Source organism: Alligator mississippiensis, chromosome 8 (assembly GCF_030867095.1).
Source record: "Alligator mississippiensis isolate rAllMis1 chromosome 8, rAllMis1, whole genome shotgun sequence".
Taxonomy (NCBI): Eukaryota; Metazoa; Chordata; order Crocodylia; family Alligatoridae; genus Alligator; species Alligator mississippiensis.
This window is the reverse complement of record NC_081831.1, coordinates 28,255,417-28,272,686: the sequence shown is the minus strand read 5'-3', so window position 1 is coordinate 28,272,686 and position 17,270 is coordinate 28,255,417. Positions and strand designations below refer to the sequence as shown.

The window sequence follows — 17,270 nt, the reverse complement described above, 5'->3', positions numbered from 1 at the left end:
CCGGGCACAGGCAGGGCTTAAGGCTCAGCACTGGGCTATAAGGGGGTGGGCTTAGGACGTTTTAGACTGTAGGTGGTTTATGGTTCTACAGTCCCGAGCTGAAGGGGTTGGTACTGTCCAGGAAGGGGCAGGGATTCCCCAAGAGGCCATGCCCAACCCTTCCCTGCTGTCTGCGCCTCCCCACAGGTGAAGGCTCTGGCTGAATCCATCGATGAGGCGCTGAACTGCCATCCTGAACCTGGGGGCGGGGTTGGTGGTGGGGCCGGTGGCTCCCCCTGCCTGGAGAAGAGCGAGTCACGAGAGCAACAGGGCGACAGCGCAGCTACCTCCTTCTCTGATGTCACCCTCTACCTGGACGAGGGGCTGCCAGGCTCCTCCCTCAGCCTTGAGCGGCCCCCCAGTGCCAGCGAGGCCCCTCCTCCAGCTGCTGCTGAAGCCCCGCCTTCAGGCTCCCAAGCCCCTCTCCCTCCTCAATACTGGGAGGGTGGGGCTGGCCCACGCCGTGGCCCTGGTCCCCCCTGCCTGGACTGCCGTGACTTCCGACTACGGGGAGCCCACCTGCCCTTGCTCACCATAGAGCCCCCCAGTGACGGTTCTGTGGACCTCAGCGACCGCTCTGATCGTGGCTCCCTGCACCGCAGCCTGCTCTACGACCCTGAGGGAGCGGGGCCAGGCCAGGCTCCAACCCCTGGCCCTGGAGGAGGAGGAGGAGGAGTGGCTCTTGCTGGCCGCCACCCCCATCACCGCCAGCCGGGAGCTGCTGCTGCCCCAGCCCTGCAGCCACCCCCACCACCTTCAGTGCCCATGCCAGTGGCACCGCCCCCACCACCCGGGCGCTTGGGTCCCGAGCCCTCAGATGGGGACAATGACAGCCTGCCCAGCTCCAGCAACTCCAACGAGACCCTCAATTGCTCCACAGGCTCCTCCTCCCGTGACATGCCCCTCCCACCCCCACCCCCCCAGCCTCCCCAGCCTCCGCCAGGTCCTGGGGGAGGGGGAGGGGTGGGGCCTGGCAGTGGAGGGGGTGGGGTTTGCAAACAGACCTACCAGCGGGAGACACGGCACAGCTGGGACTCGCCTGCTTTTAGCAACGACGTGGTCCAGCGCCGGCAGTACCGCATCGGCCTCAACCTCTTCAACAAGTGAGGCCCTGGGGGCAGGGCTAGGAGGGCAGGGGGTGTGGCTAACAGGTGGGGTTTGATAGCGCGGGGGTGAGTGATACAGTAAGGAAGGGGTTAACAGTAGAGAATGGGGGCCTAGGAGGGAGAGGAGTTTTGTGCTCCTCACACCTGACCCACAGCCTCCACCATCACCCCATAGTGCCCCTCACTTCTAACCCACAGCCCCCCATCACCTCACAGTGACCCTCACTCCTGACCTTCCATCTCCTCCCTACAGGAAGCCAGAGAAGGGGATCCAGTACCTGATTGAACGTGGATTCCTATCGGACACACCCGTGGGTGTCGCCCATTTCATCCTGGAGCGCAAGGGTCTGAGCCGCCAGATGATTGGCGAGTTCCTTGGCAACCGCCAGAAGCAGTTCAACCGTGATGTCCTCGAGTATGGGCCACCCCTGGGGTGGGGGAGGGACCTCTGGGGTGGGGAGGGGTAGTTGAGCTGGTGGGGTGGACAACATGTTTCAGGAGCCTGCGTCCTGATGTGGAGGAGAACCACTTCTAGACCAGCATTCCTCAAGTTCTAGATCAGTGGCTTGTGGTTCTAGAGTAGGGTCCTAGGACCAGCTGGTCCACAGAACAGGGTGAGATTGGGGAACTGTATTGGAGTCCAGGATGCAGCCAGTATCAGCTGTTGCAGCTAGGTCCATTAGTATATCTAGAACAGGCAGCTCTAGGCCTCACAGTTGACATACCTAGAACAGAGTGGGTTAGTACGTCTAGAACGAAAAGTCCTGCTGATGCATGTTGAACCAAGGGCTTAGCATTTAGACTATTTTTTCTGGTATCTAGATCCCTCTAGATCCAGTGGACTACTTGATGTACCTAGAATGCAACAGGCATGGTTCATGCATTTGAATGTGATGGGCCTCATGGTCCACCAATGAATGAACCAGCTTCTCTGTACACAGTTTGGGTGGGCCCAGTTGGCCTATCTAGCATGAAGGGTTTGAAGTTGGCAGCTGGTCTGTCAGGAGGCAAGAGATGAGTGGTTTATCTATAACAGGTTAATTAATGTGTGTTGAAGTATTCTGAATTAATAGATTGGCCTATTTTGAAGACCTGTTGCTTTGTCAAGAACTGGACTGGTCTATCCAGAAAAATGAGATTGGTTGGCTCATCTAGAATGACTGAAGGAATTGATGTATCTAGAATACCCATGTCAGTGGGCCCATCTGGAATGAATTGAGTGGTTGATGTATCTAAACAGGGTGCAGTGGTTGATTCATCTGGATGAGACAGGCCCATTGATGCATGTAAAACAGGATGAGCTAGTTGGTATGTGGGGATTGGATGGACACCTATTATTCTGTTTGGGAAGTATGGGTTTATGTAGACTGAACAAGTCCATTGGTCTAGAATGAGAGACCTAGGTATGTTGATTGGTATATCCGGAAGAAACAGACCAGTTGGTTTATCTAGAACCTATGGGCTGTCTGATTAATCTAGAACACATACACCTGTTGATCTATGTGGAACCAACCAATCAGGCAGTCTGTCTGGAATGGTTTACATGGAAAACACAGGGGTAACCTGTCTAGACTGAATGGATCTGTTAATCAGTTGGATGACCCAGAACAAGTGGTGTGCTGTGGTTGGGGCTCAGGGAAGGGTGACTGGATTTGAGAGAATCAAGAACACATCTAAATCCCTGAAGCACAGAGGTGAGCATGAGCCAAGCTGTAGGTCATGGGTTCCAGAATGTTTTTCAAGACAAACGGTCTTTCCAGAGGTGGGAAGATGCATCCTTATCATGCTCTAGATCAGAGGGTGAGGAATATAAGGTGGTATTCCTGGGAAGCACTGGACAGCCTAGAATTACTGCTGTGTGGTTTAGAACAGCTGGCTAGCCTAGAATGGAAGCTGGGTGGTCTAGAATTGCTGGTGCATGATCTAGAACCACTGTTGAGCAGCCTAGAACCAGGAGGAGTCACTCCAGCCCCTACCTCCTGCCCCCCGCAGCTGTGTGGTGGATGAGATGGACTTCTCCAACATGGAGCTGGATGAGGCCCTTCGCAAGTTCCAGTCCCACATCCGCGTCCAGGGGGAGGCCCAGAAAGTTGAGCGACTCATTGAAGCCTTCAGGTGAGCCCTTGGGGTTCTAGATTCCTGAGGTTCTGTAATCTGTCAGCTACTTCTTTGTGCTTTGAAATGTTTTTGGCCATGGGAAGCCACCATCATAGCTCCACTACACTCCTGTTTCTGGCCCTTCCTTTCTCCCCACACCAGGCTCCAGAATCAGGGCAGTGTTCTAGAACATGGGCTGTATTTGCACTGGGGACAGCTCCTAGCTCCTTTCTCTCCAGGCGCTATTCTGGACATGGGGCTCATGTCTGTCACTGTGGTGAAGCCTAGAACCTGGGATGGGAGTATCAGCTTTGGCCAAGAGACCCGCTGATGCCACCCTCCCCAACCAACCCACGTGGGTGTCCATGTTCTCTAACATATGTGTTCTACCGCATGGTGGTAACCTTGGTCTGGCCCCACCTTTCCCCCCAGATGATGTTCTAGATCATGCCCTTATCCAGGCAGTGCCCTGCCATCTAGAACCAGGCACTGGGGCTGTAAGAACCAGGCACTGGGTGTACATTTTTGAGCATGAGAATCAGACCTGTCCTGTCCAACCACACTCCTGCAGTTGTATCACTTAGAACCTGGGACACATGAATGACATTATAGAGCACAACTCTGACCACACTCTCCAGGTTGTGGCATGATCTAGAGCCTGAAGACTTGTTGAGCACAGGGTTTCCCTCACTGTACTTGCCCTCATCTGGTGACCTGCTGTAGAACTCAGCTGCTCTAGAATTCCATCACTATTTCCAGCAAATAAAGGTAGTTAATGGGCAGCAGTTGTAGACCCTGATGCCCCCTCCTACCCTCCAGCCAGCGCTACTGTGTCTGCAATGCTCCGCTGGTGCGCCAGTTCCAGAACCCGGACACCATCTTCATCTTGGCTTTCGCTGTGATCCTGCTTAACACAGACATGTACAGCCCCAGCGTGAAGGCTGAGCGCAAGATGAAGCTGGAGGACTTCATCAAGAACCTCCGAGGTGAGAGAGCCCTGTGGGGACCTAGAACCACCATAGGACAAGTTTACACCTGCTGATGCCACCTTCCGCCATCCAGCTCAAATGGCTGTGGGAACTGGTATCTAGAAGAACTGGATGTGATACAGTGGTGATTTAGAACCAATGACTACCGCCACACGGAGGTGATCTAGAACCTTGTAGACTACCCTCCAGTTGACCCATAGAGATTGTCCTATCCCTGACACCGGGGTTCATGTTGGAGGGGCCCATAAGGCCTGGTTCTAGAGGGCCACCACACACTTAACAATTTGGCAAGAAGGCCAGAGGCTAGGGTTTCCAGCATTCTAGAACATATCCAAGATCTAGATCACAGTCTAGGTCTTTTTGTGGGCCCAGAAAGGCCTGTAATAGGCTCTAGAACCTGAGCACTTCAGTGATGGGTTTTAGACTGCCAGGTGTGATTGAGAATACAGCCAGACCAGCTCCAGAAACACCCCACTGTGGAGTGCAAATGGGAGGGAGGTCTGATCTAGAATACCAGCCTTGTGACCTAGAATGCAGGAGGGGAGATCTAAAGCCAGGGCAAGGGTGCAGGGCCGCCATGGCCATGCATCTGTCCATCCATCTGGCAGGGGTGGACAATGGAGAGGACATTCCACGGGAGTTACTGGTCGGCATCTACCAGCGCATCCAGAGTCGTGAGCTCCGGGCCAGTGATGACCATGTCTCCCAGGTCCAAGCTGTGGAGCGCATGATCGTGGGCAAGAAGCCGGTGAGGGGACAGGCCTCCGGGTTATGTGGTAGTGCCTTCTGAACCAAGGGGCAGGGTCTCTCGGTGAGGTGACAGGGTCTTTGGACTAGGGGGTTTGGCCTCCAGGGTTAGGAGCTTCTGGGCTGTCAAGGTTAGGGTATGGGCGAGGGGCAGTGCTTATGGGCCAGGGGAGGGACCTCTTCATTAGCGGACAGGGCCTCTGTGCTAGGGGTGGAGCCTATGGGATAGGGGGAGAGCTTCTGGGTTAGTGGGTGGGGCTTCTTGGGAAAGGGGTAAGCCTCATGGTTAAAAAGTGAGTCCTCTGGGCTAGGGGGCAGGGCTTCCTGTTTTGGGGGAGGGGCTTATAGGGGGCAGGAATAGCTGATCTAGGGGCAGGATTTAAGAGTATTAACGATGGGGGCAGGATTTCTTTCTGGAGGGCAGAGCTTTCTGTTTAGAGAACCTTGTGTATTTCTGTATGGGGTGGGGCCTCTAATATGGAGTGGAGCTTCTGAGGAAAGGGGTGGGGCCTCAGCTTTGCAGGGGAAGGGATTTCAGCATGAGACATGGCTTCTAGTATGACAGGCTGGGTTTCCCATCTGGGGACAAGGCCCCTGCCTCTGGGTTTAGGGGCTGCTTCTTGCCATGGGGAGGCAGGTGCCCCTGGCTCAGTGGGTGGGGCTTCAGGTCCAGGGGTGGGGCATTCATCATAGGGGTGGGCCTTCTCAACAAAGAGATGGGACTCCCTATCTCAGGCTGTGATTTCCTGCCCAGGAGGCAGGACTTCCTGTATCAAGCTATGGCCTGTGCCAGGACTTTCTGCCTTAGGATATGACTTCCTGTCTAGGGGGTGGCTCTTCCGGCTTCAAACCCCAACTTCCTGCCAAGGGGGTGGGACTTCCTGCCTGAGGCTCTCTGGTGGGGTTGCTGCTTTAGGGGATGTGGTTTTGCACCTGGGTAGGGAGACTTTCAGATGGCTCCACCCTGGCTTCATCACCTGCCCTGCCCTGCCCTGCCCAGGTGCTGTCGCTACCCCACCGGCGCCTGGTTTGCTGCTGCCAACTCTATGAGGTGCCTGACCCCAACCGACCACAGCGCATGGGATTGCACCAGCGTGAAGTCTTCCTCTTCAATGACCTGCTTGTGGTGAGCCCACCCTGATGCCTAGGTTTCCAGAGGGGACAGGGCCTGGACTCTTGGGTTGCCTGCAGGGATGATGTCCAGATGCTAGGGTTCAGTGTGGGGAGTGGAGCCTGGGCATCTGGGTTCCCTGGGGGCAGGGCCCAGATGCTAGGGTTCCCTGGTTTGAGGGGGGGGTGGAGGGGGGACAGATGCTGGGATTCCCTGGGGTGGGGCCTGGGTTCCTTGAGGGTATGGGGTCCAGATGCCTGGGTACCTTCCCCACTGATACCCCCTCCCTGTCTCCTGTCTTGGCCAGGTGACAAAGATCTTCCAGAAGAAGAAGATCCTGGTGACCTACAGCTTCCGTCAGAGCTTCCCCTTAGTTGACATGCACATGCAGCTCTTCCAGAATTCATGTGAGCCCTGCCCCTGCTGCCCCCCTCCCCCCCAAAAAACTGCACCCAGGGTCCCTCCCTCACAGTCCATAGCCCCTATATCATCCCATGATGTCTGTCACTCCCAACCCACAGCCTCTACATCACCCTGTAGTGCCCCTCACTCCCAAACCTACAGCCCCAACTGACTTCCTCCTCCCTCATCCCAGATTATCAGTTCGGGATTAAGCTACTGTCGGCAGCACCTGGTGGGGACCGGAAGGTTCTGATCATCTTCAACGCACCGAGCTTGCAGGACCGGCTACGCTTCACCAGCGACCTGCGTGAGTCGGTGGCTGAGGTGCAGGAGATGGAGAAATACCGCGTGGAGTGTGAGTGGAGGGGGCTGTGGGATGAGTGTGAGGGGCCCCATGGGGGCTATTGTGGGGGCTGTAGGTTGGGAGTGAAGGGCACTGTGGGGTGATGAGAGCCTGAAGGGTGAGAATGAGGGGCACCTGTGTGGGAGGAAGAGGGGGTCCACCATAAGCCGGGGGGGCTGTGGGTCAGGAGTGAAGAACACCAGTATGGGAGGAGAGGGGTGTCCACTGTGGGCCAGGGGGACCTGTGGGTTGGAAGTGAGAGGCACCAGGCTGGGGGGGTGTGCTGTAGGTCAGGAGTGAGGGGTCCCATGAGACTGGGGGCTATGGGGGAGCTACAGTTTTGGAGTGAGGAGCACCAAGCTCAGCAGAGGGAGAGTTGCATGTTGGGAGTGAAGGACACTGGGCTTTGTGGGGGGGCTGTGGCTCTGGAGTGAGGGTCATCATGGGGCAATGGAGGGGGCTGTAGGTCACGAGTGATGAACATTAAGCTGGGGGGTGCTATGGGTCAGGAATGAGGGGCCCTACAGGGGTGGGGGGGGGCTGCAGTGCTGGTGCTGACCTCTTCTGTCCTCTCCCTTGCAGCGGAGCTGGAGAAGCAGAAGGGGGTGCTGCGGGGGCCCCCAGGTGGGGGTTCTGGGGGGGATGCAGTGAATGGGTCACTGTCACGGGGCAGCCTGGATGACTCTTATGCGCTGGCTGATGGTCTCAAGCGTAGTGCCCTCAGCAGCTCCTTGCGTGACCTCTCTGAAGCTGGTGAGCCCAGATGCCTAGTTCCCCAGGATGGGGGTGGGGGGTTGGGGAAGGTGTGGAACAGATGGGATGCCAGGGTCCCTTGTGCGGGGAGGAAGTGGACACCTGGTCCTCTAAAAGGGGTGGGGTGGGGTGGGATGTTGGGGTTCCTTGTGCTAGAGGGGTTGTGGAGGATGGGGGACCTGGGTTTTGTTTGGTTTGAGAGCCCAGACACCTGGTTTCCAGCCAGCAATGTGGGAGGGGCTAGGAGCCAGCCTGGACACCTGGGTTCTGTCTCTACTGAGGCAGGCTGGGAGCCTAGATGCCTGGGTTCCAGCCAGCTCAGAAGGCAGATGCTGTATCCCAGAACACCTGAGTTCTGTTCTCTGTCTGTCTGGGAGCCTAGACACCAGGGTGTCACCCAGCAAGGAGGGAGGGGCCAGGGACCAACCAAAGCACCTGAAACCATCCCCACCAGGGTGGGCCCGAGCCCAGGCACTTGGGTTCTCTTCCTCATTGTTCTAGGTTTGTGGGGAGGGGGAGGGAGCAGTTGGGGCTTCCCCTGGTGGGGAAGGAGGGGAACCTCCCCATGCAGCCACAGCCAATGGGGAGTCCTGGGGAGGCAGTCAGGACCAGATTAACACTATGTGCTGGCAGGGTGGAGCTAGGTTGGGTTAGTCCTATCTGTGCCAGGATGAGAAGGGGCAGAGCCACGCTGGGTTAACCCCTTGTGTGCCAGGCTGTGGAGGGTGGAGTCAGGGCTGGGTTAACCTGTTGTGTGCCAAGGTCTGGGCAGGCAGACAGTCTGTCTGTCTCTTGTCTCTCTGCCACCTGCATCTGCCGCTCTCCCATGCTCTGCTGGGCCAGCCCAGGTTGGGGGGGCTTCACTAATCCCCTACTCTGTTCCCCTCCATCCCCCCTCCCCTGTGTAGGCAAGCGGGGGCGTCGAAACAGCGTGGGATCCTTGGACAGCACCATCGAAGTAAGTGGGGGAGGGGGGTATTCCCAGCACCTCTTTCCCCCCCTCCACATCCTTCTGCCTGTCTCTCTCCTGTCCGTCCATCCTGGACTAGGGTGAAGGGGGCAAGCGTCTCTGTGCCTCCTCCCACCCTGTGTGGTCCCCTTTGGGTCCCTTCCCACCGTGCTTTGGGCCTCTTTAGCCTCTTTAAACCACATGGAGAGAGGCAGGAGGCAGGGTTTTAAAGTTGGCTTGGCTACTGGAGGAGGGTGTAACCAGGTGAAGGAGCAAGGAGATGGGCTGTATAAGAAGCGGGATTCATTGTGGGGCGGGGCTTATGGAAAGGGCGGAGCTTAGCCACATTTGGCTCAAGGTTCATAGATTTCATAGACGTTAGGGCTGGAAGGGACCTCGGAAGATCATCGAGTCCAGCCCCCCGCCGAAAGGGCAGGACGTCAGCTGGGGTCATAGGATCCCAGCAAGATAAGCATCCAGTTTCATCTTGAAGGTGTTCAATGAAGGCGCTTGAACAACCTCCGGTGGCAGGCTGTTCCAGACTTTGGGGGCTCGGACAGTAAAGAAATTCTTCCTTATGTCCAGCCTGAAACAATCTTGTAGTAGTTTGTGACCATTCGACCTCGTCATCCCTTGGGGCGCTCTGGTGAACAAACGTTCCCCCAGATACTGGTGGTCACCCCTGATAAACTTGTAGGTGGCCATCAGATCACCCCTGAGCCTGCACTTTTCCAGGCTAAAGAGCCCCAAGGCTCTCAGCCTGTCATCGTAGGGTCTGCTTCCCTGACCTCTGATCATGCGCGTGGCTCTTCTCTGGACTCTCTCAAGCTTCTCCACATCCTTTTTGAATTGTGGAGCCCAAAACTGGACGCAGTACTCCAGCTGCGGCCTCACTAAGGCCGAGTACAGGAGGAGAATGACACCCTGGGATTTGCTTGAGAAGCATCTATGGATGCAAGCCAGCGTTTTGGTCACTTTACTAGCCGCAGCATCGCATTGCAGGCTCATGTTCATCTTGTGGTCAATGATGACCCCCAAGTCTCTTTCTTCCATAGTGCTAGCCAACATAGCACTGCCGAGCCTATAAGGATGCTGCGGGTTTTTTTTCCCAAGGTGGAGAACCTTGCATTTATCAGCATTGAACACCATCAGATTCTTGTCCGCCCACTTGCTGAGCCTGTCCAGGTCAGCCTGGATCACCCGCCTGTCTTCTGGTGTGGATGCTTTGCCCCAAAGTTTGGTGTCATCTGCAAACTTGGCCAGTCCGCTTCTGACTCCAGTGTCTACATCATTAATGAAGATGTTGAACAGTATGGGTCCAAGGACAGAGCCCTGGGGGACCCCACTGGTCACAGGACACCACGATGAGTGACTTCCATCAATTACTACCCTCTGGGTCCGACCCCGGAGCCAATTTTCCAGCCAGTGGATCGTGGAGGACCCAAGGCGACAATTGGCCAGTTTCTCCAAGAGACGATCATGGGACACCAGATCGAAGGCTTTTTTGAAGTCAAGATATATGACATCAATCTCATCTCCCTTGTCCAGGTGATAGGTCACCTGGTCGTAGAAGGAAATGAGATTGGTCAAGCAAGACCTACCCGCAACAAACCCGTGCTGGCTATCCCTTAAGATGTTGGCGTTGGCCAGTCCATTAAGGATGGCCTCCTTAATAAACTTTTCTAAGATCTTCCCCGGGATAGAAGTCAGGCTGATGGGCCTATAGTTAGCCGGATCCACTTTCCTCCCTTTCTTGAAGATAGGCACCACATTGGCCTTCTTCCAGTCTTTGGGCACTACACCAGAGCACCAAGAGTTTTCAAAGATCCGCGCTAGAGGCTGGGCTATGATGCTCGCCAGCTCCTTGAGTACCCTGGGGTGAAGATTGTCAGGGCCGGCTGACTTGAAGGTATCCAGCTTCTCAAGATGTTCCTTCACGAAGTCAGCATTAATGGAGGGCAGGGGATCACCCTCACCCGGACTTCCCGGCCCTGTAGAGGGCACGGGCGTCCCATGGGGCTGATGAAAGACCGACGCAAAGTACCTATTTAATAGGTTGGCTTTTTCCTGGGCGTCAGTTGTCAGTTGCCCCATCTGGTTCAGCAGGGGTCCAGCGTTGCCCCTGCTTTTCCTCCGGTTCCCCACATATCTGAAAAAGGACTTTTTATTGTCCTTGATGCTCAAAGCTAGCTGGAGTTCAGTTGCAGCCTTGGCTTTCCTGGTCTGCTCCCTACAGGACCGGACCAGTGCAGAATAATCCTCCTTGGAGGTGACTCCCATCCTCCATCCTTTGTAGGCCTTTCTTTTTAGCCTCAGGAGGTTCTTCTAGGTCCCTGGAGAGACAGGGGGGCTGCTGTGCCCTCTTGCTGCCTTTCCTCCAAGATGGAATAGACTTAGTTTGTGCATGGAGGATCGCTCCCTTGAGGAGCAACCACTCTTCTTGAACTCCCCTCTCCCTGTGGTCACAGTCCCTTACGGCCTCACGGACAAGCCTCCTGAGCTTGTCAAAGTTGGCTTTCCTGAAGTCAAGGACTTCCATGTTGCTGACTGACTTGCCAGCTTTTCGATGGATGGTGAAGGTGATCAGCTCGTGGTCGCTGTCACCCAGCTTCCCATCGATCACTAGGTCGCCGACTAGGTCATCCCCAGTAGCCAGTACCAGGTTGAGCAGCATTTTGCCTCTCGTTGGCCCATAGACTTCTTGAGTCAGGAAGAGGTCATCCACGCACGAGAGGAAGCTCTGCGACCGCTCAGATTTTGCTGAGCGATCCTCCCACGAGATATCTGGGTAATTGAAGTCACCCATGACAACCATGGTCCTGGAGCAAGTTGCCTCAGCCAGTTCCTGGGCAAACTCCTTGTCAAGCTCAGGACTTTGGGTGGGAGGTCTGTAATAGACTCCCACCATTGTGTCCCCTGTGCCGTGTTCCCCACGGGTTTTAACCCAGAGGGTCTCCAGCCGTCCACCCTGGTCGCCAATATCAGCTTGCAGGGACACGTAGCTTTCCTTAACATAGAGAGCTACACCCCCGCCCCTTTTATCTACACGATCCCTCCTGTACAGGGTATAGCCATCTATCCCCGCGGTCCAGTCATGGGTGGAGTCCCACCAGGTCTCCGTTATCCCTATGACATCGTAATTGTTTGCACTGAGCAGGAGGATGAGCTCCTCCTGCTTATTCCCCAAGCTCCTGGCATTAGTGTACCGGCAGGCAAGTGCCCCCTGGGGGGCTCCTTCCTTGCCTGCAGATTTTACCAGGGCTGGGGCTGGGGTGGGCTCCCTTGAGTGCCGTGATCCGCTGGCTTTGCAAGGATTGCTCAGCGGGCCAGCAGTGGCGGTAGTCCCCCCGTCCCCCAACGGGCTTAGTTTAAAGCCCGGTGGAGCAGGTCAGCCAGTCTGGCTGAGAAGAGCCTCCTCCCTAGGGGAGAGAGGTGGAGACCATCTCTTCCCAGCAGCTCGCTGTCTCTCTCGCCAAAGAGTGGGCTGTGGTCATGAAAGCCAAAGCCTTCCTGACGACACCAGCGCTGCAGTCTTTGGTTGTCCACATAGATCCTCCTGTCCCTTCTCAGCCCATAGCCTGAGACTGGGAGGATCGACGAGAACACCACCTGTGCCCCCAGACCCTTAAGCCCCGCTCCCAAATCCCTGTAGCGCCTCATGACCTGGCTGGGAGTGCTCCGAGCCGTGTCATTGGTGCCCACATGAATAAGGAGCATGGGATAGTGGTCTGTGGGTTTAAGGAGCTTGGGGATCCTCTCCGCAATGTCCCGGATGCGGGCCCCTGGGAAGCAGCAGACTTGCCGGGCTAAGGGGTCGGGGTGGCAGATTGGCCCCTCCGTCCCCCTCAGGAGGGAGTCTCCCACAACAAACGCCTTACGTTTTGTCTTGGGGAGAGCAGGGGCGGGAGCTGCAGTTAGGCCCATGTTGCCTGTGGGGGCCGGCAACTCAGCAGGCTCTGCTGGGGCAGCAAGAGGTGTGTACCTGTTGCTCAGTTCTGGTGGGGGAGAGGCCTTGGTGCGGCGGGCCTTAGGGCCCTTGACCACCTTGGTCCATGCCCCTGGCTGGACACGGCAGGAGGTCCCAGAGTCCTCCTTTGGCGTGGAAGGAGACTGTGATCTACCCTCTGCCTCCCGGGGGAGAAGGGCCTGGCAGTAGGAGTCTATCTCCTGCTCGCAGTCCCTGATGGCACGCAGTCTCTGGACTGTGGCCTGGAGCTCCTCCAGCTGGCACACCAGAGACCCCAAAATGGAGCAGACCCCGCAAGGGGAGGTCGCCATGCTCCCAGGCCCCAGAGCCTGAAAAAGGGACAGGCAGCCCCCGCAGCTGAGAGCCAGGGGCTCCGTCTGCGTGGAGCCCGGAACCAGGGGCTCCGTCTGGGTGGCCGTCTCTGAGGTGCCAGAGGGGGGGACCGCGGAGCCCAAGGGGACCCTTGGGGTGCGGCACGTGCCTATCCGTGTCATGCCTCTGGTAGGCTGGCTTCGGTTGGGACTGTCTACCCTGGGGGGTGCACAGGCAGGGTCCGGCGCCCACCCGCACACCCTCCTGGGAGAACTCCACGCTAACTCGCGCCGGCAGAGAAGCGCGCCTGTTTGCGCAGCCTGTTCGCGTGGCTCCCTGGGGGGCTGGGTAATGGAGTTTGTTAAGGTAATGGAGTTTGTTAAGGAGTGGGGCTTGAGCAGAGGTGTTGTAGCTTCTCAGGTACCAGGACAAGTTCTAGACCAGGGGTAAGGAACCCTGGGCACTGGTGCCAATGTGTGGCACACAAAGGCATTTTGCTTGGCACATACACCTTAGGGAAGGTGCCGAGGCTGCATTGCCACAAGGAGCAGGCTCCTCACGACTCCATTGCCATCTCCCCTGGCACATCAACATATTACAAGTCAAGGTTGTGGGCATTTTTGGCATTCTGCCCAAAAGTTGCTGACCCCTGGCCTAGACCAAGGACTTGGATGATGAGGAAGGGGGCTGGAGAAAAGGGCGGGGCCTCCTGGCATGTACTGGGTGGAGCTCAAGGGTGGGGCAGGGCCTCTTAGCCTTTAAGAAAGAACCAGGTCTCTTAGGGGTGGGGCTTCCTTGAGGGGGTGGAACCCTCTACAGGAGTGAAGGGAGCCTCCAAGTTGGGTGGGGACAACAAGGGATTGGGAGGGGGGGCAGCCTGCAGGCTAACCAGGGCAAGGCTGTGTTAATGGAGGGGCACGGCTACACCATTTATCTCTTAGGTACCAGGCTAAGCTTTATGGAGGGGTGGAGCTTATTTCAGGGGGTGGGGCTACTTAGAGGAGGCATGGCCTCTATGTTTAACTCCTTGTGTGTCAGATTATTCATGAAGGGCTGGGGCTACTTAGAGGAGGGGCAGCCCCAATGATTAACCCCTTGTGTGTTTTTCTGGGCTTTATGTAGGGTCAGGGCATATCCCAGGGAGTGGAGTGAAATGGGAGAGGGCCATATCCAGGATTCACCCATTGCATGCTAGGCTGGGCTATAGGGAGGGGTGGGGCGTATTCAAGGGAGCGGGACTACTCAGGGCAAGGCTTACCCAGTCAATGCCTTGTTAAGGAGAGATGGAATTTATCCAATCTCACTCCATGTCTCTGTTTCCCTCCCTTTCTCTCTCTCTCTCTCTCTCTTTCCCTCCTGCTCCCTACCCCCACCCTCAGGGATCTATTATTAGCAGCCCCCGGCCTCACCAGCGGGTACCCGCACCACCACCTCCAGAGGAGTACAAGGCACCTGGGCGCCCTGTCTCCAACTCTTCCTCCTTCCTGGGCTCTCTGTTTGGAAGCCGGCGGGGAAAGGCTCCCTTCCCAGCAGGCCCTGGGCAGGCCTCGGCTTCATCCTCCTCAGCCTCATCAGGTGCCCACCACCACCCCCACCACCACCACCACCACCACCATGCCCCCCCCCCTCCACTGCACTTACCCCCACCCTCTGATGGGCCCTCCAAGCTGCAGGCCCTCCATGCCCAGTATTGCCACGGTGGTGGCGGCGGGGGGCCTGCCCCACCACCCCCTCCCTACCCACAACAGCCCCCACCACCAGCCCAGCCAGCACCCCCACCCCCGCCATTGCCTGCTGCTGGGGGCCCACTCCCACCCCGCTTTCACATGCCACCTAACCCGCCACTCTCAGCACCTCCTCAGCAGCAGGTACCCCCGGCCTTCCCCCCACCCCACCCTCACTATACCCTGCAGCGCCCTGGCACTCAGAAGCGGGGCCATGGCGGGGGTCCAGCCCATGGGCGCCAGCCCACCTCCCCTTTACCTCTCTACAGCCCAGCCCCACTGGCCCACACCTACCCCCAGCACGCGACAGCCCCCGGAGGGGGTGGAGGGCAGCACACACTGCACCGTCAGGGGCCCCGGCACTTTGTGTTTGGTCACCATGTGGCCCCCCCACCCCCCCCACAGCGTGGGGCCCCACCCCCACCTTCACATCACCACCACCATGGCCCTGCCACCCCACACTCACCCATCCCCCCCCACCCTTCCTACCCGCCCCTGCCCCCGCCCTCTCCCCACACCCCACTCAGCCCCCACTCACCAGGGGCCCCCACCTCTCCCTTGCCCCAGCATCACCCGGGGGCCCCCTCCAACCCAAAGCCCAAGGCTGTCAATCGCATCAGCACCGTGGTGTAAACCCGGCCAGGGGGTCGGATGAGTTCGGGCAAAGGTGGGGGAGGGGGTGAAGCCAGCCCTTGAAGGGTTTTATATAAAAAAAAGCCAGGAGAGCCCTGCCCCCCTCTCTTCCTCCTTCCCTTCTCCGCCAAAAACAGGGACTGGATGCAGAAAACAGGCACAGCTGGGGACAGCCACGGAGGCACGGAGCCTGCTGCCTCTGGCCACCAGGGGGCACTGTGGTGAACATGGGGGGAGTTCTTGGATGCCCCCAGTCTTGCACTGACCTCTCTTGCTGGTACCTGGCAGTAGCAGCCGAGAACGATCTCTGCTTTGTTGCCCCCCTTCCCACCCCTCCCCCAGTCTACCCCCTGCCCCATAATCTACCCCTCTTCCTCCCCTGAATCTACCCCAGGTAGCGTGGGGAGGTGGGGCATCCTAATTTGCACATGGCTTGCGTGTGGTTGTTTACATGGGATTGGGGGGTGGCTGGGGTATCAGGGGGCCTGGGAGGGGAGCTCCCTGCTTATCCCTGTCTCTTACAAGGGCTACCGGACCCCTGCTGCCCCTCCCTCTCCACTTGCCCACCCACCCCACAGTTATCTCCTCAGGGTCCCCCCAAATGCTGCCCCTCTTCCCCCCCCCACCCAGGAGGGGCATAAATGCTTCCCCTCCCCCCAAAAAATCTCTTGCCTCACCTCCCCCGGCAGCATTATATTCAGCTGTTCCCTCCCCCACAGTGCCCCCACCACAGAGCTGGCTGCACTGCGGCCCAAGTTGAATGTCACGTGCACTTTATATCCCCCCCACCCCCAATAAAGTGGTGTCTCCCACACCTCAAAAATGTCAGTCCCCCCCATACCTCTGAGGTGGAATGTCAGCCTCTTTTTCAGCAAATCAGATCAGGTGGGGAGCTGGGAGCCCAGACACCTGTGTTCTCTTTCCACTTTGGGAAGGGAGGGAGACTTGGTCAATTAGAGCAGGGGTTGCTGGGGCCTGGACACCTGGGTTCTCTTCCTGCTCTGGGACATGGGTCTGGTAGATTACAGCCGAGAGCAGTGTGGGAAGAAAGGCTTTAAAACATGCCCCAAACACAGAAACCAGGCATCCTGGCTGCTCCCTTCCTGGTCTAACTTTTATGCCCCCCCATCTCCCCAGTAGTGGGGCCAGAACCCAGGCATCCTGACCCCTCAGCCATGCTCTCTTCCCCTTGCCTGTTTCTTTTTGCCCTCTCCCCACCCCTCCCGCATGCGTCCCCACTCCGTGTTGGGTATGTGGCTGTACAGGCCCCATGTATATAATAGACATTATAAATATCCCCCCCCCCACTGGAGCAGGGCTGTGGGGGGCCATGTTCCCCCCCCAGCCCAGGGACCCCTTAGCTCTTGACTGCCCCCCCTGCCCAACTCCCCCACCCCTTTGTATATAAGAAACTGTATATTTGATGCTTCATAAAGGACTGATTGTCTTTGGCGTGTGACCTTGGCTCAGCTGTGTCTTCTTGGGAGGGGTACTGGGGTGGGGGGTGATGGGTGTGAGGAAGGTTGAGCACTGTGGGCTAGGGAGGGGACCCCAATGGGCACAGTATGGTGGGGGTGTGCCAGATACAAGCCATCAGTCTTCCTCGGCAGGAATCTTGGCATTTGGGTGGCCTCTTATCCCAGGATGTCATTGCACTGCCAACTTCACTTCGGGACCCGAGCTGCCCTCATCCTAAGCTGGCTGCATGGCAGCCTTCCCTGTGGGATGTTCAACCAGGCTGTTTCCCATCCGCTCCTGCCTACATCTTGCCTTCCCTGTGGGGTGTTACACTTAGCCCCCCCCCCCAAACCCAGAGCTGGGCGCACGGTCAAGTTTAGAAGCGGCTGAACCCTGACGCCACGTGAGCCGGAGGGTGGTGGCTTGGCTGAGGAGGAAGAAGCTAGGAGGAAGTGGGCGAGACCAAATAATCACGAAAGGGGCATGACTAGGGTGGCTCCACCCCATCCTCTCCCTCTTCCTGTTTTCGCTCCATCACCTCCCTCTGCCCTTTTGCGCATGCGCGTTGGGGCCCTTTAAACGTGCGCAACGAGTTCTGGTTCGTCGCTGACCTAGCTTGTACGCATCCCTCCGCCAATTC

General features: G+C 57.5%; 1 protein-coding gene across 2 annotated transcripts in view; it reads left to right on the top strand.

The window, feature by feature from the left end:
* Positions 1 to 16,631, top strand: part of IQSEC2 (IQ motif and Sec7 domain ArfGEF 2) — a 37,411-nt gene extending 20,780 nt beyond the window's left edge. For both annotated transcript variants that reach the window (XM_059732581.1, XM_059732582.1), the window contains 11 exons: positions 187 to 1,142; positions 1,399 to 1,560; positions 3,138 to 3,260; positions 4,062 to 4,228; positions 4,840 to 4,979; positions 5,979 to 6,104; positions 6,397 to 6,496; positions 6,685 to 6,846; positions 7,417 to 7,587; positions 8,496 to 8,545; positions 14,195 to 16,631. In XM_059732581.1, coding sequence (XP_059588564.1) covers positions 187 to 1,142; positions 1,399 to 1,560; positions 3,138 to 3,260; positions 4,062 to 4,228; positions 4,840 to 4,979; positions 5,979 to 6,104; positions 6,397 to 6,496; positions 6,685 to 6,846; positions 7,417 to 7,587; positions 8,496 to 8,545; positions 14,195 to 15,172 — 3,135 coding nt within the window. In that variant the 3' untranslated portion in view covers positions 15,173 to 16,631. The remainder of the gene's footprint in view (positions 1 to 186; positions 1,143 to 1,398; positions 1,561 to 3,137; positions 3,261 to 4,061; positions 4,229 to 4,839; positions 4,980 to 5,978; positions 6,105 to 6,396; positions 6,497 to 6,684; positions 6,847 to 7,416; positions 7,588 to 8,495; positions 8,546 to 14,194) is intronic.
* Positions 16,632 to 17,270: the final 639 nt, after the last annotated feature.